This window comes from Rhinopithecus bieti, unplaced genomic scaffold, assembly GCF_001698545.2.
Source record: "Rhinopithecus bieti isolate Rb0 unplaced genomic scaffold, ASM169854v2 scaffold_16773, whole genome shotgun sequence".
Taxonomy (NCBI): Eukaryota; Metazoa; Chordata; class Mammalia; order Primates; family Cercopithecidae; genus Rhinopithecus; species Rhinopithecus bieti.
In genome coordinates, this window is record NW_016808848.1 from 965,176 (window position 1) to 989,713 (window position 24,538).

General features: G+C 50.6%; 1 protein-coding gene across 4 annotated transcripts in view; it reads left to right on the forward strand.

Annotated features, from left to right (window-relative positions):
- The window catches only part of CORO2A (coronin 2A), a 68,613-nt gene extending 45,069 nt beyond the window's left edge, over nucleotides 1-23,544 (forward strand). For 3 of the 4 annotated variants that reach the window (XM_017887573.1, XM_017887574.1, XM_017887575.1), the window contains exons 3-12: nucleotides 10,071-10,187; nucleotides 13,106-13,255; nucleotides 14,841-15,020; nucleotides 15,758-15,874; nucleotides 16,958-17,062; nucleotides 18,116-18,212; nucleotides 19,287-19,399; nucleotides 19,740-19,830; nucleotides 21,167-21,441; nucleotides 23,101-23,544. In XM_017887573.1, the coding sequence (XP_017743062.1) occupies nucleotides 10,071-10,187; nucleotides 13,106-13,255; nucleotides 14,841-15,020; nucleotides 15,758-15,874; nucleotides 16,958-17,062; nucleotides 18,116-18,212; nucleotides 19,287-19,399; nucleotides 19,740-19,830; nucleotides 21,167-21,441; nucleotides 23,101-23,232 (1,377 nt within the window). In that variant the 3' untranslated portion in view covers nucleotides 23,233-23,544. The remainder of the gene's footprint in view (nucleotides 1-10,070; nucleotides 10,188-13,105; nucleotides 13,256-14,840; nucleotides 15,021-15,757; nucleotides 15,875-16,957; nucleotides 17,063-18,115; nucleotides 18,213-19,286; nucleotides 19,400-19,739; nucleotides 19,831-21,166; nucleotides 21,442-23,100) is intronic. The other variant, XM_017887576.1, reaches the window with a different exon arrangement.
- Nucleotides 23,545-24,538: the final 994 nt, after the last annotated feature.

The window sequence follows — 24,538 nt, forward strand, 5'->3', positions numbered from 1 at the left end:
ACTCTGTCTCAAAAAAAAAAAAAAGTAGATAAAAATAATATGATGACCTTTCCTCAGCCCAGATTCTAGAAGTATCAAGAGCTTTCCCTCTTGCTTCACCCATCCCTTTTCCCTGAAGTGTTTTAAAGCAAATCCTGGACGTTTTGTCATTTCAACCTCTGCCCCCCGCCCCCCGCCCCATGTCAGTATGCAATAAATAAAGTAAATAAATAAATAAAGTAATAAAGTAAATAAATAAAGTAAATAAAATAAAATAAAATAATTATTTATTTATTTATTTTTTTGAGACAGAGTCTCGTTCTGTCACCCAGGCTGGAGTGCAATGGCATGATATCGGCTCACTGAAACCTCCGCCTCCTGGGTTCAAGAAATTCTCCTGCCTCAGCCTCCCAAGTAACTGGGACTACAGTCACACACCACCACACCTGGCTAATTTTTTATACTTTTAGTAGAAATGGGGTTTTGCCATGTTGGCAAGGCTGGTCTGGAACTCTTGACCTCAGTTAATCTGCCTGCCTCACCCTTCCAAAGAGCTGGGATTACAGGCATGAACCACCTTGCCTGGCCTCTTTTTTTTTTTTTTTTTCCAATAGAGACGAGGTCTCAGGATGTTGCCCAGTCTGGTCTCAAACTCCTGAGCTCAAGTGATCCTTTCACTTCAGCCTCCCAAAGTGCCAGGATTACAGGCATGAGCCACCACTCCCGCCTCTGTGTTCTTTCTTATTGCTGAATAGTATTCTGTGGTATGGATGCACTACAGTTTATATAACCATTCACTCACTGAAAGCCAGTGGGTTGTTTCGAGTTTGGGGCTATTACAAATTAAGCTGTTACAAACATTTGTGTACATATTTTTGGGTGAATTTAAGTAAGTCTCCATTTCTCTGGCATAAAGGGCCAGGAGTGCAGTTGCTGAGTTATTAGGGAATTGCATGTTTAGCCATATAAGAAACTGTCAATCTATTTTCACAAATTTTTGGTGTAAGTAAAATATTGCATGGGACCTACTTACACTGAAAAATTAGTTGTTTATCTGCAATTTGAACTTTACTGGGCATTCTGTATTTTACTCGCTAAATCTGACTTCCCTCCTCCTAGGTGATACCAATACTACTTATTTGCCAATTGCATTTTCAATAGCAAGGCTCTAATCTAGCTCATGTTCATAATTATGGAAAAATCTCAAGCACAAAAGTAGATAAAAATAGGCCGGGTGCGGTGGCTCAAGCCTGTAATCCCAGCACTTTGGGAGGCTGAGACGGGCGGATCACGAGGTCAGGAGATCGAGACCATCCTGGCTAACACGGTGAAACCCCGTCTCTACTAAAAAATACAAAAGCTAGCTGGGCGAGGTGGCGGGCGCCTGTAGTCCCAGCTACTCGGGAGGCTGAGGCAGGAGAATGGCGTAAACCCGGGAGGCGGAGCTTGCAGTGAGCTGAGATCCGGCCACTGCACTCCAGCCCAGGCAACAGAGCGAGACTCTGTCTCAAAAAAAAAAAAAAAGTAGATAAAAATAATATGATGACCTTTCCTCAGCCCAGATTCTAGAAGTATCAAGAGTATTCCCTCTTGCTTCACTCATCCCTTTTCCCTGAAGTGTTTTAAAGCAAATCCTGGACGTTTTGTCATTTCAACCTCTGCCCCCCGCCCCCCGCCCCATGTCAGTATGCAATTCTAAAACCAGGGACATTTTCTGACATAACCATAATGCCAGGATCACATTAATAATAACTCCTGTGTCACCTGATTCCTAATTCATGTTAAATGGTCCCTGGTTGCCACATACATGCCACTTTGCTTGTAGTTTGTTTGCCTCAAAGTCCAGATGGGGTCCACATCTTGCATTTGATTGATGTTTCTTTTTTATTTTTTCTTATTATAAATAGAGATGGGGTCTCACTATGTTGCCCAGGCTGGTCTCAAACTCTTGGGCTCAAGGGATCCTCCTGCCTCAGCCTCCCAAAGTGCTGGGATTATAAGCATAAGCCACCACACCTGGCCAATATGTTTCTTATTAAGTAACCACATCCAGTACTACTGTGCAGGTGCCATCCCAGAGCACTTACCTGCACAGATAGGCCTTAGAGGCTCTTTATTGTGTTGTAACCAGGCTTGGAGCGATTATGCTGATGCCTTATGAACATTAGCCCTGTTTATAGGGGATCTTGCACCATTGCACAGATGAGGTCGCTGAGGCTCAGGAAGATGACTTCCCAGAGGATCCTGTGCAGTGTGTCCAGGACCCGAATGGGAGCCGAGACCTGGGTGTGGCCTTGCGGCCTTGCTCTCACTTCACTGACCTGCGGCTCCTGAGGTTTGGTGCTGATTTGCATCAGCTTCTACTCATTACCAGGATTATATTCCGTGCCAGGCAGAGAGGTATCAGTAGGCGAGTGATGTGAGAACAAGGAAGGGACAAGCTAGCTAATGATTTAATGAAGTACATATATTGCATTGAGATCGGGAGATGTCTGGCCTTGCCACAGAGTCCAGGAAGTCCTTCTCAGAGGGGCTGGGCTGCCCCAGGCAGTTTCAGATGTCCCAGAGGGAGTGACACTGCAGACAGGGTCCCTCCCTCTTGCCTGTTGTGACCCAGGGTGAACTGGTTAGAGGGAGGCTGGAGGTGAGTTTCGCAACCTGCAGCCTTGGCAACCAGGGACTGTACCCAGGGAAACAAAGGCAGCAGGGGAAGGCTGGGGAGAGGCCAGGACTGTGCTCCTGAACCTGGGGCCCAGCCTGCCGCAGAGTCACTCCAGGGAGGGGGTGAAGAAGGTGGACTTTGCTGTGAGGTGTGGAGGGTGGGGAGGAATGAAAGCAAGAGCAGGCAGAGTCCCTGGGGGTCAGCCCTGGAACCCTGCTGGGAGTAGACAGGCCAGAGGGGACGTGGGCCTGAGGGCGTAATGGACACCGTGGCCTTCAGGTGCCTGGGAAAGGCACTTCACTGCCATGCTCTTCAAGGCCAGCCTTAGCCAGCACAGTGCCTTACACCTGTAATCCTGGCACTTTGGGAGGCCAAGACGGGAAGATCACTTAAGATCAGCAATGTGAGACTAGCCTGGACAACATAGTCACAACCCATCTCTATTTAAGAAAAAGAAAAAAAACAAAAACAAAAACAGGCCACACTCAGTGGCTCACACCCGTAATCCCAGCACTTTGGGAGGCCAAAGCAGATCACTTGAGGTCAGGCATTCGAGACTAGCCTGGCCAACACAGCGAAACCCGGTCTTTACCAAAAATAAAAAATCAGGTAGGTGTGGTGGCACATGCCTGTAGTCCCAGCTACCTGGGAGGCTGAAGCAGGAGAATCACTTGAACCTGGGAGGCAGAGGTTGCAGTAAACCAAGATCGCACCATTGCATTCCAGCCTGAGCGACAGAGCAAGACTGTCTCAAAAAACAAACAAACAAACAACCAAGGCCAACTGACCCTTCTCAAGCTGATGTGTGTCCACATCACTCAGCTGCTTAGATGCCTCCCAGGGCTCCCTGTTGCCTATAGATAAGGCTCTGCCTATCTCATCAAAGCCCTCTATGCCCTGTCCTAGCCAACTGTTTGGAACCTCAGAGCCTTCCATAGCACATATCTGTTCCATCCACACAAATTCCCCTTCTAGAAAGACAGGGTGTGGGCTAGTCTGATGTTTTGGAAGTCTCTTCCAGTTCTAGGAGCTTGTCCAGCCTGGAAAAGAACATACTCAAGGAATGGGTCCTTGATGATAACCATGGTGTGAGGACAGCAAGAGCAGACCAGGCCATAAGAGGAAACATTCCCAGTCCTGGCTCTGCTGTCCTTAGTACATGATTGTCAACCTCTCTGAGCCCCAGCCCTCTGCGCTTGTAAATGGGGAATTCTTGTACTATGTCCTGGGGTGGTTGGGAGGTAAATCAAATAATATGATCAAAGCACCTGGCACTGGGCCTGGCACATATATGACTCCCTAGCTTATGGTTTCTAAAGAAAAGCTTTTTTTTTTCTTTCTTTGAGACAGGATCTCACTCTGTTGCCCAGGCTGGAGTGCAGTGGCATGATCATGGCTCACTGTAGGCTGGAACTCCCAGGCTCAAGTGATCCTCCTGCCTCAGCATCCCGAGTAGTTGGGACCACAGGTGTACATCCCTACGCTGGACTAATTTTTGTAATTTTTGTAGAGATGGGGCCTGTTGCCCAGGCTGCTCTTGAACTCCTGGCCTCAAGCAATCTGCCTTGGACTCCCAAAGTGCAGAAATTACAGACATGAGCCACTGTGCCCAGTCAAAAAGCATTTTAAAACCTATTTCTTATAGACATGGGAACATGTCTGATCCAGCTGCCTGCGTTCACCAGTAGGAAAACAATCAAGCCACCAGTTCATTCACGGAGGGCATGCCTGGAGACACTGCTGTGTAGGAAAGGATGGGAGTCCCCCAGCAGAACAGTTTGCCCCCTCAGGGAGTATATCCCCTGGCCCCTGAAACATACCGAGCAACAATGAAACTGGGTAATGGTAATGAACTATGACGAGCTTCTCCTGGCTAATATACTGAGCACATACGCTTAGCAAGTACCGGGCCCTGTCTTCAGTGCTTTACTGTGAATGAGGTGCTACTACTGTTGTCATTTTGTAGACAAGGAAACTGAGGCATAGAGAACTGAGGTCACTTGCCCAAGGCCGCACCGTGGTAAGCGATGTGGCAGGGATTCCACCCCTGGAAGCCGGCGTCTGCCTGCCCGCTTCACCTCTGCTACGTTGTGTGTCCTCCCTCTGCCCATCCTGCCACCCCTGTCTCCCAGTCTCCACCCTGAGCTGTTGGGATGCTCATTTGAGGTCGTGACTATGATGCTGTTGTAGAAACAGCTGCTCCCTTGAGTGCTGAGGGTTGTGACAGTGGCCTCACGACGTCTGCCTTTCTGGCAACGGAGGTCTGCCCTAGAGCGTCCCCAATCCGGTCCCCCACCTGCCTGGCTTCTCCTGGGTCCTTCTGTCCTGTCTTCCCCCTCTGCCCCAGGGCAACCCCTTGGAGACTTGGAGATGGTGCCTCTCCAGGCAGAGCAGCCCAAGCTAGGGTTCTGTGGGGTCTGTGAGGGGAGCAGGTGTGTCTCCCCTGATTTAGAGCTTGTACACCCCATCCATCAGAAGCCTGTTTCTGGCTGAGTGCTGGTCTAATGGGCAGAAGGTGGAAATGGCCTCCTGATGATAAATGCCCCTGACAGGCTTTTAGCAGCTCAGTCAATAGCCCACCAGGCTGGCTAATGTCTGCTCCTGCCTGTGGTCCTCAACGTAAAACCCTTTTAGAAGCAGAGCAATCTGCCAACCCAAGGCAGGGCAGGAGAGGTGGGGCAGAGAGGAGGGGTGGGGTGGGCTGGGGTGTGATCCAGCACCTTCCCTCATCAGCTGAGAAGGAAGAGAAGGCTGAGAAGGAAGAGAAGCTGTCTAGGGCTAGGCCCTCAGCCACGCCTAACCCTAAGGCACCTTCCCGGAGTCTGTGGGAGGCGGGAGGTGTGGGTCTGAATGAGGCTCCTGGGCAGTTTGCCTCCCGTTAGCCCGAGGGCAGCCTGACAATCAGCTCTTCTGGCTTTTCTTGAGAAACCACACTGCAGAAATTGGGGCATGGCCGTGGGCCAGAGTCTAGAGATAAAGGCCCTGAGAGCAATCAGTGCCCCACAGTCAAAGACACAGTACTGCTCTTGGCCTTCGACCCAGGAAACGATCCAAGAGAAAGGAAAGGCTGTGTGCAGGAAGGAGACCAGGGCATGGACTCACAGAACACTGGTGCTCCCCCAGAGCACAGGAAGTACAGCACCAGGCTTACACTTGGGGGGCCAAAGGCCTGGGCTCAAGCCCAGCTCTGCCCCTCACCTTCGCAGTGACCCTGGGTGAGTCCCTACTCCATGCTGGGTTTCCCCAAGTCTGCGGTCCAAGAGAGGGTGCTGGGATCCATTCGAGATGCCTGCCACAGGTGCAGGATAAGGCAGTGCAGCTGTGGGCTCCATTCCTGGTCTCTAGAGCCCTTCAGGAACTACAGTTTTATAACAGAAGTTTTTGGCTAATCCTGGATGGACCAATTTTTTCAGAAAATCTGTATTTTGTTTTAAACACCTTTTAAATTGCAAAATTTACATAGCTAAAAAAAAGACAACGATATTAAAGCCAGCCATTTATTCCACCGTCTAGATATAACCATGATTAACATTTTGGCTCATTCCTTTTAGTTTTTTTTTTTCAGTTTTGACATACAAATATACGTACGTATACATCTAATAAAAGCTTCTGTTGCTGAGCATTTATAGTAACATCTGACTGTTGGGCTCTTCATGCATAGTATCTCATTTAACTCTCAACAGTCCTGCAAGGAAGAGATTATTATTCATTCACATTTTACAGATGAGGAAAAAGAGGCTTGCAAATTTTGAGCAGGTGCACAACACACTCAGGTTTTAATTTTCGAAAACTCACCTTGAGGACAGTGTACAGGATGTCCTGGAGGCTAAGCAAGAGGTCACTGGCAGCTGGGCGCAGTGGCTCAAGCTTGTAATCCCAGCACTTTGAGAGGCCAAGGCGGGCAGATCACCTGAGGTCAGGAATTCAAGACCAGCCTGGCCAACAGGGCGAAACCCCGTCTCTACTAAAAAATACAAAAATTAGCCGGGCGTGGTGGCGCACACCTGTAATCCCGGCTACTCAGGAGGCTGAGGCAGGGAGAATTGCTTGAACCTGAGAGGTGGAAGTTGCAGTGAGCTGAGATCGCACCACCACACCCCAGCCTGAGCAACAAGATGAGACTCCATATCAAAAAAAGGAAAAAAAAGAATGGTTAGTGGCTTAAGCGTTGGTCCCGTGGAGACCTGGGCCAGAGCCTGTAGGTGCAGTGTCCTTCCAAGACCCTAGCTCCAGGTACTGCCCTGCCAGGGCAGGGCAGGAAGCATGTACCTCTCTCCTCTGTCCTGCTGTGAAGGAGGCAGAGACCGCTTGAAAGAAAGAAAATTTTCACCTCCCTCCATGTACATCACAAACGAAGGACACAGTCCACATTCTTTCCCTTTTTTTGGTTCTCTTTCTCCCTGTGAATGTGTAGGTGTGTGTACAATTTTTTGTTTTCAGAACCATTTGAGGGTAAGTTACATCCATTTTAGCCCTTTATCCCTAAATACTTCTGTGTTTCCTAAAAATACAAATATTCTCTTACATTACCCTAGTACATTATCAACTTCTATAAGTTTAATGTTGTGATAATACTTTAATCTACCATTCTTGTTCAGATTTGTTAAATAATGTCCTTTATAGCGTTGTCCCCTCCAGTAGGGGATCCAGTCTAGGGGGAGGTGTCTGATCACTTTTTCCTGAGGGGAGAGAGCTGGATTAGCCAGCGTATTTCCAGAGGGAGGCACAGGACCACCTCCTCTGTTTGCAGAGCTACTAAAATGTATGTATAGGCCAGGCATGGTGGCCCATACCTATAATCCCACACTTTAGGAGGGCAAGGTGGGAAGATTGTTTGAGACCAGGAGTTTGAGACCAGCCTGGGCAACATAGCAAGACCCCATCTCTACAAATAATTTTAAAAATTAGCTGAACTTTGTGGCACGCCTGTAGTTCTAGCGTGGAACTTGGGAGGGTGAGGCAGGAAGATTGTTTTACCCCGAGTTCCAGGCTACAGTGAATCGTGATTGCACCATTGCACTCAGCCTGGGAAACAGAGCGAGACCCTGTCTCTTAAAAAAAAAAAAAAGTACAGTGTTCTCTCTACACAGATGGGGAGGTGATGGAGGAAGAGAAGGTTGGGTGTTCCCTGAGTCCACCTTGTTCTTGAAAGTCCCTCTAGAAAAAATCCTGAGACTATTGATTCTGCAAAGTCAAGGACTATGTTGTGTGTTCACCTTGCAATCAGCCCCTCCACAGTACCTGTGCCCTGGGCACCTCGGGAATATTTGTGGGATGGATGGATGTTGGCCAGTTTTCTTCTCAGCTGTCTCTTTCACTTAGATATAAAAATGGTTGGGAGAGCATTCTGGTGGGTAGCTGAAGAACCTGGGACTAGATGGTGGATGTGGGCTGCATTGGCAAGCCGAGGGCCTGGGTCCTGGTCCCTCTTCTGCCAGGGCCATGCAATGTGATATGCAAAATGAATGGACTGGTCGCTGCCAGTCCAGGGTTCTGTGAATGAACTGGTGTGGTTTCTCTATGACCTCAAGAAATCCAAGTCTGTTGGTGGAGTTGGAAATAGCTTCAGGGCTTTGTGGCATGGGCTGGGGGACCTGTATGTCCCTCCCAGCATCTATATAGGAATTCTCATCAGGAAAGGGGAAAATGAAGGAAAAGACCCTTCTATGTAATTGAGATAGAATTCACATGCCAGAAAATTCACCATTTTTGGTTTTTTGTATTTTGTTTAAGACAGGGTCCCCTTCTGCTGCCCAGGCTGGAGTGCAGGGGCACAATCACAGCTCACTGCAGCCTCGACCTCCCAGGCTCAAGCAATGCTCCCACCTCAGCCCTCCAAGTAGCTGGGACTACAGCCATGCAACACCATGCCTGGCTCTTTATTTATGTATTTATTTTTGAGACGGAAGTCTCACTCTTTTGCCCAGGCTGGAGTGCAGTGGCACGATCTCAGCGCACCGCAACCTCTGCCTCGCAGGTTCAAGTGATTCTTCTGCCTCAGCCTCCGGATCCACCCACCTCGGCCTCCCAAAGTGCTGGGATTACAGCCGTGAAACACCATACCAGGCCTAATTTTTTTATTTTTTGTAGAGACAGGATTTTGCCATGTTGCCATGTTGGAAAATTCACCATTTTTAAGTGTACAGTTCAGTGGATCTTAGTATATTCACAAGGCTGTGAATATACTGTGAATAAACTGTCACCACTTCCTAATTTCAAAATCATTTCATCACTCCAAAAAGACACCCCTCACCCATTAGCAGTCACTCCCTATTGCCCCTTTTCCCAAGACTGAGGCAACTGGAATCTGCCTTCTGTCTCCATGAATGTATTGTTCTGCATTTTTCATATGCATTACTTAGGGTTCCAGATACCAGGTACCAGGGGGATGCATTAATGTGCTCAGGTAATGAAACCACATCTGGAACATCATCTAAGTGGAATCACACAATGTGTGGCCTTTTGTGCCTGGCCTCTTCTTCTAGTGTTTTCCAGGTTCATCCATGCTGTAGCAGGGACCAGTACTTCATTCCTCTTTTTGGGGACAGTGGTATTCCGCTGCATGAATGTACTGCATTTTGTGTGTCCATCCTTCACTTGATGGGCATTTGGGTTGTTTCCACTTTTTGATATTATGAAGAATACTGTTTTGAACATTGGTGAACCAGTTTCTTTTCTTTTCTTTTCTTTCTTTTTTTTTTTTTTGAGACATAGTTTCACTCTTGTTACCCAGGCTGGAGTGCAGTGGCGCAATCACAGCTCACTGCAACCTCTGCCTCCCAGGTTCAAGTGATTCTTCTGCCTCAGCCTCCCGAGTAGCTGGGATTACAGGTGCACGCCACCATGCCTGGCTAATTTTTATATTTTTGGTAGAGACAGGGTTTCACCATGTTGGCCAGGCTGGTCTCGAACTCCTGACCACAGGTGATCCACCCACCTTGGCCTCCCAAAGTGCTGGGATTAGGTGAACCAGTTTCTTATAGACTTATCTTTTCATTTTCCGTGGGGATAGACCTAGGAGTGGAATTGCTGGGTCATGTGGGAACCGTTTAACCTTTTGAGGAACTGCCAGACTATTTTCCAAAAGAGCTACACCATTTTACATGCCCGCCAGCAGTGTATGTGGGGAAATGCCCTTTTATTGAACATCTGCCATGTGCTAGCCACAGTGCCAGACCTCCCTCCCATGATCCTCACACCAACCTGTGAAATACCTGTGATTGCTCCCTTTTACTGAGGAGGACACCAGAGCTCAGAGAAGGAAGTAACTCCCCTGGATCACACAGGGAATAAGTAGTAAGGCCTAGATTCACACCCAGCTCTGTCCCTTACATGTTCCCGTTGACTGGTTGCTGACTGATTACGTGACTGTCCAGATGCTAATGTGGAATCCACTTCCTCCCCAACCCTCCTGGGCACTGTCTTGCAGACAGGGAAGTTGGACCCTCACTACCCAAAGGTCTGCGGGCACAGAGGGAACGTTCTGGACGTCAAGTGGAACCCTTTTGATGATTTTGAGATCGCCTCCTGTTCTGAAGATGCCACAGTGAGTGTCAGCCGCTGAGGGGCTTCCCCTTCCTGAAGAGTGGGATTGGGGTGGGTGGGGTGGAACGGTACCTGTTCTTGGCTCTGGTGCCCCTGACTCCATCGCGGAGTTGAGGTCACTGTGTGGGGAGGTGTTATGTTAGGTAGAGGAGGAGACATTCTAGGTGCTGTAGGACTAGGGGCACCACCCCTCCTCTCTATGGGCCTTAGTTCCCCACCTATAAAATGGGCATAATAGCTCCACCCAGCTAATAAAGCCCAGTGAAAATGTATATTCCGATGGGAAAGCCTATCCTTTTGGGGGGCTATAAAAGGCTACAAGAGGCATTTTTCTGGTGATCAGAAAAGATGTTCCACTTAATCCCACAGTGAAGAAGCGAGCTGTAAAAGGCTGTGAGGGCCTTGGATGAATGTGGACACTAAAACCATTCCAGCAGCTTCAGTCTCACTCACTTTTTTGAGCCTGTGTTCTGTACCAGGGTTATCATCCCTACCCCAACAATGTGCAGTGTTACTTATTTATAGATCATTTTGTACCCACTTCTAAAAAGAACCACAGATGTGCCAGGTTCAGTGGCTCACACCTGTAATCCCAGCACTTTGGGAGGTTGAGGGGGAGAATCACTTAAGGCCAGGAGTTGGAGACCAGCCTAGGCAACATAGTGAGACCCTGTCTCTACTAAAAAATTAAAAATCACAGATACGGCCGGGCGCGGTGGCTCACGCCTATAATCCCAGCACTTTGGGAGGCCGAGGTGGGTGGATCACAAGGTCAGGAGATGGAGACCATCCTGGCTAACACAGTGAAAGCCCGTCTGTACTAAAAATACAAAAAAATTAGCCGGGCGTAGTGGCAGGCACCTGTAGTCCCAGCTACCCGGGAGGCTGAGGCAGGAGAACGGCGTGAACCCGGGAGGCGGAGCTTGCAGTGAGCTGAGATCGCGCCACTGCACTCCAGCCTGAGCGGCAGAGCAAGACCCCGTCTCAATAATAATAATAATAATAATAATAATTCACAGATATGATCAGATGATTAAAATAAAGCTAAAAGTTGTTATCACCATTTATTGTGAGCCACTGTATTCCTCACTGTCACCATACTCATTGTCTCACAGTCTCCCCAGCAACCCCACAAGATAGGACATTTTTCTAATGGAGAAGCTGAGGATCAGAGAGGTACAGCAACGTGCCTAATGTTTCACAGCCTGTGGGAGGCAGAGCCAGACTGAGGCCTGATTCCAGAGCCCATTCTGTTTCCAATGTGCCGTGACACATCTTTAAAGAGCAGCAGCCACAGATGGAGAAAGTGAGGAAATACTAGAAATGATGGCTAAGAGGGGTTGCAGCAGCCAAGCTCCTAGCTTAGCTAAGAGCTACCTGGCAGCCAAGGCAAAATGGGCAATAGAATGTATTGCAAAACCTTCAGTTAGATCAAAAGAAGCAGACCAGTTCATCAGGAAAGGAAAGCAGAAAATTCAAAGAGGATTTGTGTCGGTTTCCATATAGCAGATGCTGAGGAACGTAAAGGACAGTGTCTGCCGAGGTGATTTTACCAAAGGGACAGTCAGGTCCTGTGAGAATTGGCCCTGTCCCTAGGGAGTACAGGGCCTCTGGCAGGATGTCAGATATCTGAAACTGTCCCCACTTTTGTAATACCTGCCTTTTCAGAACTGCTTTGAAGTCTCCCATCAAGATCTTTATTAAATCTCTTGCTAGCCTCATTGCCTGCCACTGTCCCTTCCCCGATGCCCCAGGGCAGGACATAACTGTTGGGAGACTGAAGAAGGAAGGGGCTTTTCTCCCCGAAGCTATGCCCACAGTGAATTTATGGAGTGAATTCATTCCTGTTCCTCCCTGCGTTCAGGGCCTGGAGGGCACTGTTGCTCCTCTAGCACTGGGGAGTCTTCTCTGCTTCAGTGTTGTGGGTGGTACCTGCATCTTCCAAACACACCTGTTCACAATGTGTCTTCCTCCTGGGGTTCTATGTAGTGAGAGCCCTCACCAAACTGAAGTATCTGGAACCTGGCACTACTTTTGTGGGGTTGGCTTCCTGGTTTTAAATCCAAGATGACCAGGAAATAAATATTTGCTGAATTGAAAGCAAAGTCGTCTACCTGAAAAACCTGTATAACTCTAAGGGAAACAGTGTGTAAAATCAACTAGGGGCCAGAGAACCTTGCAGAACCAATAAGGAAGGTCAAGTCAGCAGCATCCCAGGCTTGCCTTGTACTCCATTTGTATGCCTCCGTGACAGGGAGCTTACTCTCCACCATGGCAGCCCCCTCCATCTTCAGACAACACTACTCTGGAAGGAAGTCCCAGTGCCTCTCCTCAGGCCCTCACCATGAAATACAGGCCTCTGACCCCATCCAGTCCAGCCTTCTGACCTTCAGAGTTTCCTCTTGCAGGCCATCCAGGGTTGCACCTGCAAAGCAAGAAGTTTGTCCCTGCCCTGCTCCAGAGACCTCTCTGGCTCCCTAGTGCCCTGAGGATGCAGCCTAAACCCTTCATCCTGGCATTTGAGGCTCTATCCTGGGCCTTTGGGACAAGAAGCGTGTAGAACACTGTACTGTGGGGGATATCCTAGCTTAGGAGGCCTGAAACCCAGCCACCTGCCCACCACCTCAGGCCAGCAGGGTGACAAAGATCTCTCAAGGGCAGATTTGGAGGCCTAGACTCATCCCTGGTCAGCGCTGACCCCTGCTCGGGCTGGAGGAGCTTGGGGAAGCCCCTGTCCCTCTGAGGACCCTCAGCTGCCTCTCCACTGCCCCTCAGTGCCCATAGCCACTGAGTGGGAGGTGACTATGGAGAGAGCTCCCTTGGTCCTTCTGCTGGTCACTGCCAGATCTGTGGCTTAGGCTGGTGATGGTGCCAAGGTGCCCTGGCTGATGCTCCCTTGGGCCATGTCTCCCCTGCCAGATTAAGATCTGGAGCATCCCCAAGCAGCTGCTGACCAGGAACCTCACGGCCTGCAGGAAGGAGCTCGTGGGCCACGCGCGCAGAGTGGGCCTGGTGGAGTGGCACCCCACGGCCGCCAACATCCTCTTCAGTGCGGGCTATGACTACAAGGTGAGTCTGGGTGTTCTTCTTCTGGGGCAGCCCCTACAAATTCCCATGAACTGGAATACAACAGAAATTTATTCTGTCACAATTCTGGAGACCAGAGATCGAAAACCAAGGTTTTGGGAGAGCCAGCTCCCTCCAGATGCCCTAGAGAAGAATCCTTCTGTGCCTCTCCCAGCTTCTGGTGGCTCCAGGCATCCTTGGCTGATAGCTGCGTCACTCCAGGCTCTGCTTCTGTCTTCACACGGCCTTCTCTCTGTGTGTCCGTCTTCCTTATAGGAAGAGGAGAGCACCTGTCATTGGATCTAGGGCCCACCTAATCCATTATGATCTCATCTTAGCTAATTTCAGCTGTGAAGACCCCATTTCCAAATAAGGTCACATTCTGAGGTTCTAGGTGGACGTGAGTTTTCAGGGGACCCTGTTCAACTCATTACAGCTTGCCTGGAGGGGATGGGATGGCACTGCCCAGCAAATCATTCCACTCACCCTGCTCCACTGACAACCAAGCATGCAGGTGGTAGGCTTTGTAGATTGGGACCCACAGTACAGGAGACCTCGATTCTCTTCCGACTCAGTCTCTGACCTGCAGTATAGCCTGGGAAAGTGCCTTGACTTCTCTAGGCCTCAGTTTCCCAATCTGTACACAAATGGAATTGGTGGCACCATAGCTATGGCCTTTTAGTTCTTTCCTTTTGACACTACAGGGATTTACAGAGGCACCTCGGGACCCTCTGTGATGGATAAAAGGAAGGTGGGGGCCGAACATGGTGGCTCACACCTGTAATCTCAACAGTTTGAGAGGCTGAGGTGGGAGGGTCACTTGAGCCCAAAAGTTTGAGACCAGCCAACATAGTGAGACCCTGTCTCTACAAAAAAATGGAAAAAATTAGCCAGGTGTGATAGCATGTGCCAGTAGTCCCAGCTACTCAGGAGGCTGAGGTGGGAGGATCACTTGAGCCCAGGAGGTTGATGCTACAGTGAGCCATGATATGCTACTGCACTGCAGCCTGGGCAACCCTGTCTCAAAAATAAATAACTAAAATGGTTGTGGGGAGCACTGAGGGAACCTGGGCCCTTACTCTTCCGATCAGAAGTGCTTTCTCATCTGTTTGTACAGGGTGTCTGCAGAGCTGCTGCATGTGTTTGTGCTGGTTGTTCTATACACAACTTCAAGGGGCACTAATCACGTCCTAGGCTATAGGAATGGATTGCCCTGGAGCTCTGCATGCACAGCCTGTGCAGCTAAACATACAGCCCTGTTGGTGTGTGGGAGGCGCAAACTGTTGCTAATAACTGAAACCGCCTGGATTAGCTGGTTCCCTGGGGTCCTCCCAGCATGGATGTTTTGTTGCTCAGAGGCAGGTGGCGTTTTCCTTTCACCACTAGACAGCCTGGCCCTGAGATTCCCCCTCCTGCGACAAGCAGCTTCAGCCTGCACATCATCCTCCCACCGAGGCTTCTTGGCCAGGCTGCCAGCTGCGCCACCCTCCCGGGGATACTGTATTTCACTGCATCCTGGCCAGTGTGTGACTGTGGGGGCCAGGGGCGGGGTGGCCCCTGTGCTCAGAGTTGGCTCTCTGCCATGCAGGTGATGATCTGGAACCTGGATACAAAGGAGTCTGTCATCACAAGCCCCATGAGGACAATTAGCTGTCACCAAGATGTGATCCTCTCCATGTCCTTCAACACCAACGGCAGCCTGCTGGCCACCACCTGCAAAGACCGCAAGATTCGGGTTATCGACCCCCGAGCAGGCACCGTCCTCCAGGTCAGTGCTGGGTCAGGGACTGGCTCAGGCTCAGAGGAGCAAGGGGCAGAGTGGGGACAGGGGGAGGCTTCAGAGAACAGGACAGTGATGCTGTGAGCGTCTGGGCCACGCCTTCACAGGCAGCATCCCCGTGTGTCCTCTCGGGATTGCTGGAAGGTGGGATATGCCCTTTCCATTTTGTAGGTGTGAAAACTGAGGCCCTTGAGAGATGAAATGACTTTACCCACATGGAGAGCTGGAATCTGAACCTTGTCTGACTCCAAAGCTTGTTGGCGTGCCTCAGCTCTGGCCAGGGGGTCAGGAGAGCCGACCATACCACTGTTTAGCCACTGTGCAGCCTTGGGCAAGCACTTCCTGCTCTGGACCTCTGTTTTCTCATTTGCAACAATGGGCTGTTAGTCCTTCCTCTCTGAGGATTAGATAAGACAGTCCAGGTGGCAGTGCCCACCCTTGTAGGGGTGCCTGATACTTTTTCAGCAAAAACAGGGAGCTGAGCAGAAGTTTGCTTCTGTTCTTGCTCAGAAAAATAACTCTTAACAAAGATAGCTGGGAGAGACTCCATGTGGATGACAGGGATCCAGGTGGTGCCCCTGGAAGAATCTCCAGGCAGAGCTGGGGCGAGAAAGGGAGGCCTTCCAGGTAGAGCGGCAGCATAAGCAAAGCAGGGAGACCAGAAACCCTGCCCCCTGAAATCCCCTCCAGCGTTTCTCCAATACCAACTGCACATGTCCCTCCAGGAGGCCAACTACAAAGGGCACCGGGCCAGCAAGGTGCTGTTTCTGGGGAATCTGAAGAAGCTGATGTCCACGGGCACATCCCGATGGAACAACCGGCAGGTGGCCCTGTGGGACCAGGTGAGGGCTGCACCCCATCCCTCACCATCACCCCTCAGCTGAGAGCCAGCGTCATTCATTCATGCATGCATTCATTCAGACACCCATTTATGTCTCACACATTTAGTGTAGACTGCCAGGTGCCGGGGATCTGGGGATGACTAGCAGGGAGATGCCGATAGCCCCGGGTGAACCCAGACCCTGTGCATCTTGCCACTCTAGGGAGATGGGTCAGGATCCAGGGGATGCCCTGGGCTAGAGGAGGAGAGGTAGCTGAGTCTGGGACCACGACTAGGAGGAAGGGAGAAGGAGAGGGCCATCTGGGCAGAGGGGGCACCTGGAGCAAATGTGGTACTAACAGGTATGGGGAGATTTCATCAGGACAGCTGAGGGTGGGGTGGGGCGAGGTGAGGGCCAAGCTGGCGGTAGTGTTTTGAGGGAGCATTTGACAGGAGTTTCAAAGATTGACAAATCACACTTTCTCTCTGAGTCTCCTTCATCTATTAAAATAAATTTTAAAAAACAGGTAGGGGAAGATTGGAATGAGATCAGGTGTGTCAAAAGTGATTTGTTATGGCCAGGCATGGTGGTACGTGCATGTAATCCCTGCACTTTGGAAGGCCATGGTGGGAGGATCGCTTGAGGCCAGGAATTCGAGACCAGCCTGAGCTACACAGCAAGACCCCCATCTCTGCAGAAAATCAGCTGGGTGCAGTGGTGCACGTCGGATCGCTTGAGCCAAAGAGTTTGAGGCTGCAGTGAGCTGTGATCGCACCACTGCACTCCAGCCTGGGTGACAGAGTTAGACCTTGTCTCAAAAAAAAAAAAAAAAAGTGATTTGTTAAGGGCAGAGAGCTCACAAAATAGGTGGCAGCAGCATTTTAGTGCCTTTAAGATGTCATCTCCACCAGAGAGTAGCCCACACATTGGAACCCAAGAACCAGAGACATCTTCCCCCAGCACACACATAGAAAAAAATCTCACTTTTTCTCTGACACACACACTCTCGCCCAGAGCACCATGGCAGGAATTCTTATCTATGGGAGCACCACTGAGGGCCCCCAGGAGTGACCCAGGCCTTCCCTGCCTCCCCTTCCCCTGCAGGATGACCTCTCTGTGCCTCTGTTGGAGGAGGACCTGGACGGCTCCTCGGGCGTGCTGTTCCCCTTCTATGACGCAGACACCAGCATGCTCTACGTGGTGGGGAAGGTCGGCTTGGCACGGGAGGGAGGTGACTGCCTGGACCCCTGAGACAGGGGCAGACAGCAACCTGGGGCTGTTGGGAGCACGGGGCAGGGATGGGCAGGCCACTCGTCCCCTGTGAAAAGGAAGCCCTCCCACCCTCCTGGCCCCCTAAGAACACCTGGAGCCAGGGCTCTGGCTGGACACCTTGAGCTTGTCCCTTCCCAACTGCAGGCCCAGATATGGGGAGACCATTGGTGTTTCTCAGCAGCGGCATCTGCTGAACTGGGGGCAGAACAGGTCTCCACTGGGTAGGACTATCCCATATCTGGCAGCCCTGGCTCCTGCCCACCAATGCCAAGAACAGCATCTCTCCCCCTCCATCCAAGTCATTATGACAACCAGAAATGTCCCCCATGGTAAGACCTTCTGGATGATCTCTGAGGCCACCCCAGTTCTGACCTTTGCTGCTGCTCTCAGATAGGAGTGGGATTTGGACTTGTCTTCCCAGAGCTTCTGTCTTAGAGGAACAAGGGTGGGCTTTGGGTCATGGTGGGGGAGGACTGAATTTTAAAATAAGGGCCTGGGCCCAGCACAGTGGCTCATGCCTATAATTCCAGCACTTTGGGAGGCCAAGGTGGGAGAATCAGTTGAGCCCAGGAGTTCAAGACCAGCCTGGGCAGCATAGTGAGACCCCATCTCTACGAAAATGAAAAAATAAAAAATTAGCCAGGCGTGGGCACACACCTGTGGTACCAGCTACTTGGGAGGCTGAGGCGAGAAGATGGCTTGAGCCCAGGAGGTTGCAGTGAGCTGTGATTGCACTACTGCTCTCCAACCTGGGCCATAAAGTGAGACCCTGTCTCAAAAAAATAAGACAAAATATAAAATAAGATGAAGATCCCCCCCATCACCCTACTGCCTTGGTGACAGGGCCCCCGGTTTCCTGGTGTTCCCTTGAGTGAGATGGGTTTGCCGATCATCAAAAAAAAAGCCAGGTTTTTGCTGCATTGCTGGGTTGCTGATGAGCTGATGAGATCCAGCTCTGAATCTCACCCTCTCCTTCCTCCTCCTCCTCAGGGAGATGGCAACATTCGCTACTACGAGGTGAGCGCCGACAAGCCTCACCTGAGCTACCTGACTGAGTACCGCTCCTATAACCCACAGAAGGGGATCGGTGAGTGAGGGACACTGAAGTTCATGCCTGTAATCCCAGCACTTCGGGAGACCGAGGAAGGAGAATCGGGGTCAGAGCTTCAGTGCTGGGTCTGGGGAGACAGGGATGAGTCAGATGGGAGGAGAAACAGCATAGCAACACTCTGACTTATGGGGGCTGTACTTGAGGTGGGCAGCAGCACAAAGGAGGAAGTTGAGGAAGGCTTCTCAGAGGAGGCAACATTGGAGGAACTGAAAGAGGAAGCAGAGCCCAGCAGGGGAGAGAGGGATGTGTTCTAGGTCAAGGTTAAGCAGTTGCAACAAGAGCAGAGATGGAAAGGGCTGACCTAAAAGAGCCTCCAGGAAGCAGTCCTCAGCTCCTTTCTAAGTGTGTCTGAGGATAAAAACCCAGCTATATTTCTGTAATCTACAAGAAACCCACTTTAAACATAAAGACAAGGCTAGATGAAAAGTAAAGGACTGGAGAAAGATGCACCATGCTAACCCTACTCAAAAGGAATCTGGAGTAGTTTGATTGAGAGCATTTGGGTCACAGGAGCTGTGGGGATGGAGATGGAGACCCTTAAGCAGAGCAAACTGCCTATGAAAGTTCAGCTAATCCATCACTTTAGGAGGCCGAGGCTGGAGGATCTCTTGAGCCTAGGAATTCGAGGCTAGCCTGGGCAACAAAGTCAGACTCCTGTCTCTACAGATAAATAAAAAAATTGAGGTTCATGCCTGTGGTCCCAGCTACTTGGGAGGCTAAGGCAGGAGGATCGCTTGAGCCCAGGAGTGTGAGGCTGCAGTGAGCTATGATCGTGCCACTGGACTCCAGCCTGGGCAACAGAGTGAGACCTTGTCTCAGAAAGAAAAAATAGTTTAGCTAAAATAATTTAAATATTTGAAGGTGAAGAGTCTGATTAATTCAACTCTGTTTCCCAGCATAGGGCCCAGTCCAGTGTAGGTATTTGTCCCTGAGCTCTTTTCTGGGAGGAGGCTGGCCTCTGTTCAGGTCCAGGTGTGCATCCTGGCTTTGGCCCTTGCACTGTGGCCCCAGCCCAGCCAGAACCTCTTGGCCCTCCCTGACTGCCTGCAGGTGTCATGCCAAAGAGAGGACTTGATGTGTCCTCCTGCGAGATCTTCCGCTTCTACAAGCTGATCACAACCAAAAGCCTCATCGAGCCCATCTCCATGATTGTGCCCCGGCGGGTAAGGGCAGTGGGGACCGCGTGGGAGGGAGGTGGGGAACCTGTCCTGGAGAAGACAGATCCAGGGCTGTCCGGTACCAGAGCATGGAGTCCACATTCATGGGGCAACCACAGAGCGAACTTTCTCACAGCCAGGGTGACATCAGTGGGCGTCAGGAATCCTGGGTCTTGGCCCACCTCTGTTCTTGAGCTGCTGCGTGACCTCGGGCAAGTCCCTTTGTTCTCTGGGCCTCGGTTTCCTCAATTCAGCAGGGGTTGGGGAGAGCCTGCAGCTCTAAGGGCTCTTCCCATCTGAGCAGCCTACCCTACCACCCTCCTCACTGTCTGGATTTCTCCTGCAGTCAGAATCCTACCAAGAGGACATATACCCTCCAACAGCAGGGGCCCAGCCCTCCCTGACGGCCCAGGAGTGGCTCAGTGGGATGAATCAAGGTGAGGAAGACAGAGGAGAGGCCCAGACAAAAGTGGCAGGAACGTGGAGTGCCCAGTGGCCCCAAGCACCTGAGAGGCGTTGGGCCTGGATTTTTATTCTCTCATAACCTCAGAGGCCATGCCCTTGACCTTCAGTCCGCAGTGGGTAGCATGGTCACATACAGGTCCGGGAAATCAGGGGGCTTGACCCGAGGGCTCAGGAAACTCCAGCTCAAGGGACTTTGCCCCATGGAAAGCTTCTTTACACTCTGGGGCTATGCGGGGTGCCTGGACCACCTCAGCCAGACTCCCCATCCCCATTCCCCACCCCTAGCTCTGCAATTCTTTTTTTTTTTTTTCTTTTTTTTTCTTTTTTTTGGAGACAGAGTCTCGCTTTGTTGCCCAGGCTGGACTGCAGTGGTACAATCTCAGCTCACTGCAACCTCCACCCCACCCCCGCATTCAAGTGATTCTCATGCCTCAGCCTCCTGAGTAGCTGGGACTACAGGCACGTGCCACCGTGCCCAGCTAATTTTTTGTATTTTTAGTAGAGATGGAGTTTCGCCATGTTGGTCAGGCTGGTCTCAAACTCTTGACCTCAAGTGCTCCATCTGCCTCGGGAAGTGTTGGGATTACAGGCGTGAGCCACCGTGCCTGGCCTTTTTCGATTCTTCTTGACCCAGGAAGTCCTCCAGGCAGCAACCCCCACCCACCCAGGTCCCTCTGGCTGCTCTGCCTGTCCTGAGCCACTCTCCCACTCCTGCCAACATGAGGGCAGCCCAGCGGAAGCAGCCGCTCCCTCTCCCTTCCAACCCCCCAAACTTCCTTCACCCCCACCCCAGTGGCTGAGTGAGCCTCCTGGTGTACTGGAAGAGCCTCTGCTTTGGGGGACGGGGACCAGTGCCAAGTCCTAGTTCTGGATAACCTTAAGTAGGTTTTGCTCCCTGGGCCTCAGTTTCCTCATCTGTAGCCATGATGCCAGCCTCCCCTGCTTCTTGGAGGTGGTGAGAGAACTAATGGACTTGGTAGACGGCAGGTGCAGTGTGGGTGGGACTGTCCTTACAAAGCAAGGGCAAGGTCTCACGTGAGCTTGAAGTGTTTGGGGGCTGCTCCAGTGCAGGCACCGTGCTGTTCCTACAAAACAAGCTTCACTTCGAGGGTGGCGCTTGTGGGTATTTGTGTCTGTTAGCCCTGCTCTGTGGCTTTGTGCCTGTCCACATGTAGCTGTATTTCCCACACCTGTTGCATGGGTCTGCATGGCTCTGAGTATCTCTGCATGCTGCCTATGTCACTGGTGCCCTATATGCCCATCTGCCCATGGGCACCCAGTCCTCACACAGCTCTGCTTCCCTTCCAGACCCAATCCTGGTGTCACTTAGGCCTGGCTCTGAGCTGCTGAGACCCCACCCACTGCCTGCAGAGAGACCTGTCTTCCATTCCATGGCCCCAGCCTCACCCCGGCTCTTGAACCAGACAGAAAAGCTAGCTGCAGAAGATGGCTGGAGGTCTTCCTCCCTGTTGGAGGAGAAGACGCCAAGATGGGCAGCAGAGCACAGGCTGGAGGAGAAGAAATCCTGGCTGACAAATGGCTTTGATGTTTTCGAATGCCCCCCACCAAAGACAGAAAATGAGGTGTGAAGGAGAACAGGGTGGGCCTTTCACATGGGGCAGCTGGGGTGGAGGGCAGCAGATCCAGGCTGAGAAGAAGGAAGAAAATGAGGCATGAGAAGAATAACCATCTGTTTGGCCTGGCCTGGTTGCTTGACTCATTTTGTTAATTCATTCAACAAACAGGCAGTGAGCTCCGTCTTATGCCAAAATAATGGGCATAGATAAAGATGGTGGGAGGCCAGGCACGGGGGCTTACGCCTGTAATCCCAGCACTTTGGGAGGCCAAGGCGGGCAGATCATGAGGTCAGGAGTTCGAGACCAGCCTGGCCAACATAGTGAAACCCTATCTCTACTAAAAATATAACAATTAGTCGGGCGTGGTGGCATGCACCTGTAGTCCCAGCTACTCGGGAGACTGAGGCTGGAGAATGGCTTGAAACCGGGAGGTGGCTGGAGGTTGCAGTGAGCCAAGATCATGCCACTGCACTCCAGCCTGGGCAACAGAGCAAGACTCCATCTTAAAAAAAAAAAAAAAAAAAAGATGGTGGGGACCAGGTGCAGTGGCTCACACCTGTAACCCCAGCACTTTGGAAGGCCAAGGTGAGTGGATCACTTGAGGCCAGAAGTTTGAGACCAGCCTGGCCAACATGGTGAAACCCTGTCTCTACTAAAAATACAAAAGTTAGCTGGGTATGATGGTGCGTGCCTGTAATCCCAGCTACTCTGGAGGCTGAGGCAGGAGAATCCCTTGAACCCAGGAGGCAGAGGCTGCAGTGAGCCAGGATCACACCACTGCACTCCATCCTGGGCAACAGAGTGAGACTCCGTCTCAAAAAAACGAAAGAAAGAAAGATGGTGGGAAACCATCTGTAAAATGAAGAGGGTTTGACCTGGTGGGTATCAAAGTTTTTCCAGTTCTGACATTATAGGATTCTCTGTGCTTTCAAAGTCCGTATTTGTTCAGTGCCTACTGTGTGGCAGATCCTGGGGTAGGCACTTTGATATAGCATGTGATTGAATTCTCTCAACAGCCCTGGAAGTCAGTCTGAAGTGGCTAAGAACACAGAGGCTGGCATCTCACAGATGGATTCTGATCCTGGCTCTGCTGAGTACTAATTTAGGGTCTCAGACCCAGAGACTGAATGTCTCTAAGCTGCCGTTTCCACAGTGGTACAGTGGGGACACTGGCACTGCCACCCTTATAGGGGTGTCAAAACGTTCCAGTGGATAACGAAGGCCCTTAGGGCATCACTAAACATCTAACACCCATTCTGCACAGCGGCAACAATTATGATAATGATGAGGGCAGTTTTTTGACCCCATTTCCCAGAGAAAGTAATGGAAGCTCAGAGTGGGTAAATAACTTACCCAAGGTCACACAGTTCAGTGGTGGCAAAAACACCAATCCCCAGACTTCAGAGCCAGGCATCCTTTCCTCTATTTCATGGAGGATCTCTGGAGGCAAAATACATCTGAAACATGCCAGTCTTCTTGAATTTCATTTACGGGGTGAAGAAAACAAGGTGTTTGTAAAAGATCTATGCAGTGACAGCCTCATCAGCCCTCAGCCATGTTAATGTAACCACCTCCACATTTCTGAGTCAAAGAGGGATAGTGGTTTAGCTTTCAGCTGGTGTTCTGACACCCTGGTGATCCTGCCTTCCAATCTTTCTTCCCCAGTTGCTGCAGATGTTCTACCGGCAACAGGAGGAGATCCGAAGGCTCCGGGAGCTGTTGACCCAGCGAGAGGTCCAGGCCAAACAGTTGGAACTGGAGATCAAAAACTTGCGGATGGGCTCAGAGCAGCTCTGAGCAGAGACTTCTGCCCTCCTCACCCTCAGGGACACCACTCGGCTCCGTGGGGAGGTTTAGAACCAAACCACAAGTCCCCCCAAGAACAACCACTATTTCTATATTTTTTACCAGAAAACAAAACTCTCCATCGCTGAAAGAGATTCCAGTGGGACATGGTGCCGTTTTTCTATTTGCCTTCTTGCAACAACAGTTTCTGAATTGACTTTGTTTTCAGATGATGCCTTCTGTTGAATTCTGTTATTAAGGGTCCATGATGAGCTGTAACTTCTCAAGAGGAAGGAACACAGTAGAAAACTAGAGCTGGAAGGACCTAGGTTGACCTGTCTGTGATTTTCAAACTGTGGTTCAGAGAATAGGGGAAGACTGGGCCAGACACAGTGGCTCATGCCTGTAATGCCAGCACTTTGGGAGGCCAAGATGGGCGGATCTTCTGAGGTCAGGAGTTCAAGACCAGCCTGGCCAACATGGTGTAACCCTATCTCTACTAAAAATACAAAAATTAGCTGGGTGTGGTGGTGCATGCCTGTAAACCCAGCTACTTGAGAGGCTGAGGCAGGAGAACCGCTTGAGCCTGGGAGGCGGAGGTTGCAGTGAACCAAGATCATGCCACTTCACTCCAGCCTGGGCAACAGAGTGAGACTCCGTCTCAAAAAAAAAAAAAAAAAAAGAAAGAAAAAATTAGCCAGCCGTGATGGCAGGTGTCTGTAATCCCAGCTACTCAGGAGGCTGAGATAGGAGAATTGCTTGAACCTGGGAGGCAGAGGGTGCAGTGAGCCAAGATTGTGGACTGCACTACAGCCTGGGTGACAGAGCAAGACTCTATCTCAAAAAAAAAAAAAAAAAAAAAAAGAATAGGGGGAGACTAAGTAGGAAGGCTGTGTCTCCCTTCCCCACACTGTGTTCCAACCAGATAGCTCCCTTTTATTTTAGTTTATATGTTGGGCTAATATGAAAAACAATTCTGCTAGTAAAAAAAAATTTTTTTAGAAGTTTGAAAACTAGTGATTTGACCCAAGTTCCTCATTTTACAGGTGAGGAAACTAAGGCCCAGAGAGAGGCAGGTGATATTTGTTTCATGGCAGGGCTGGGCTGAGATCCTGCTTTTCTGGGTCTGTCTTTTTGTTGTTTTGGGTCTGATGCAGTTCTCAGCCCACAGAGTAGAAATCTGTTGCTTCTGGCCTCAACTGTGCCCCAGCTTACTCAGTGACCTCTTGCAAGTCCTGCCCTCTCTGGTCTCAGTTTCTTCGTCTGAACAAGGGGTACCCTGGAACAAGCTGCTGTCTGCAGGATCTGCCACCTGAAA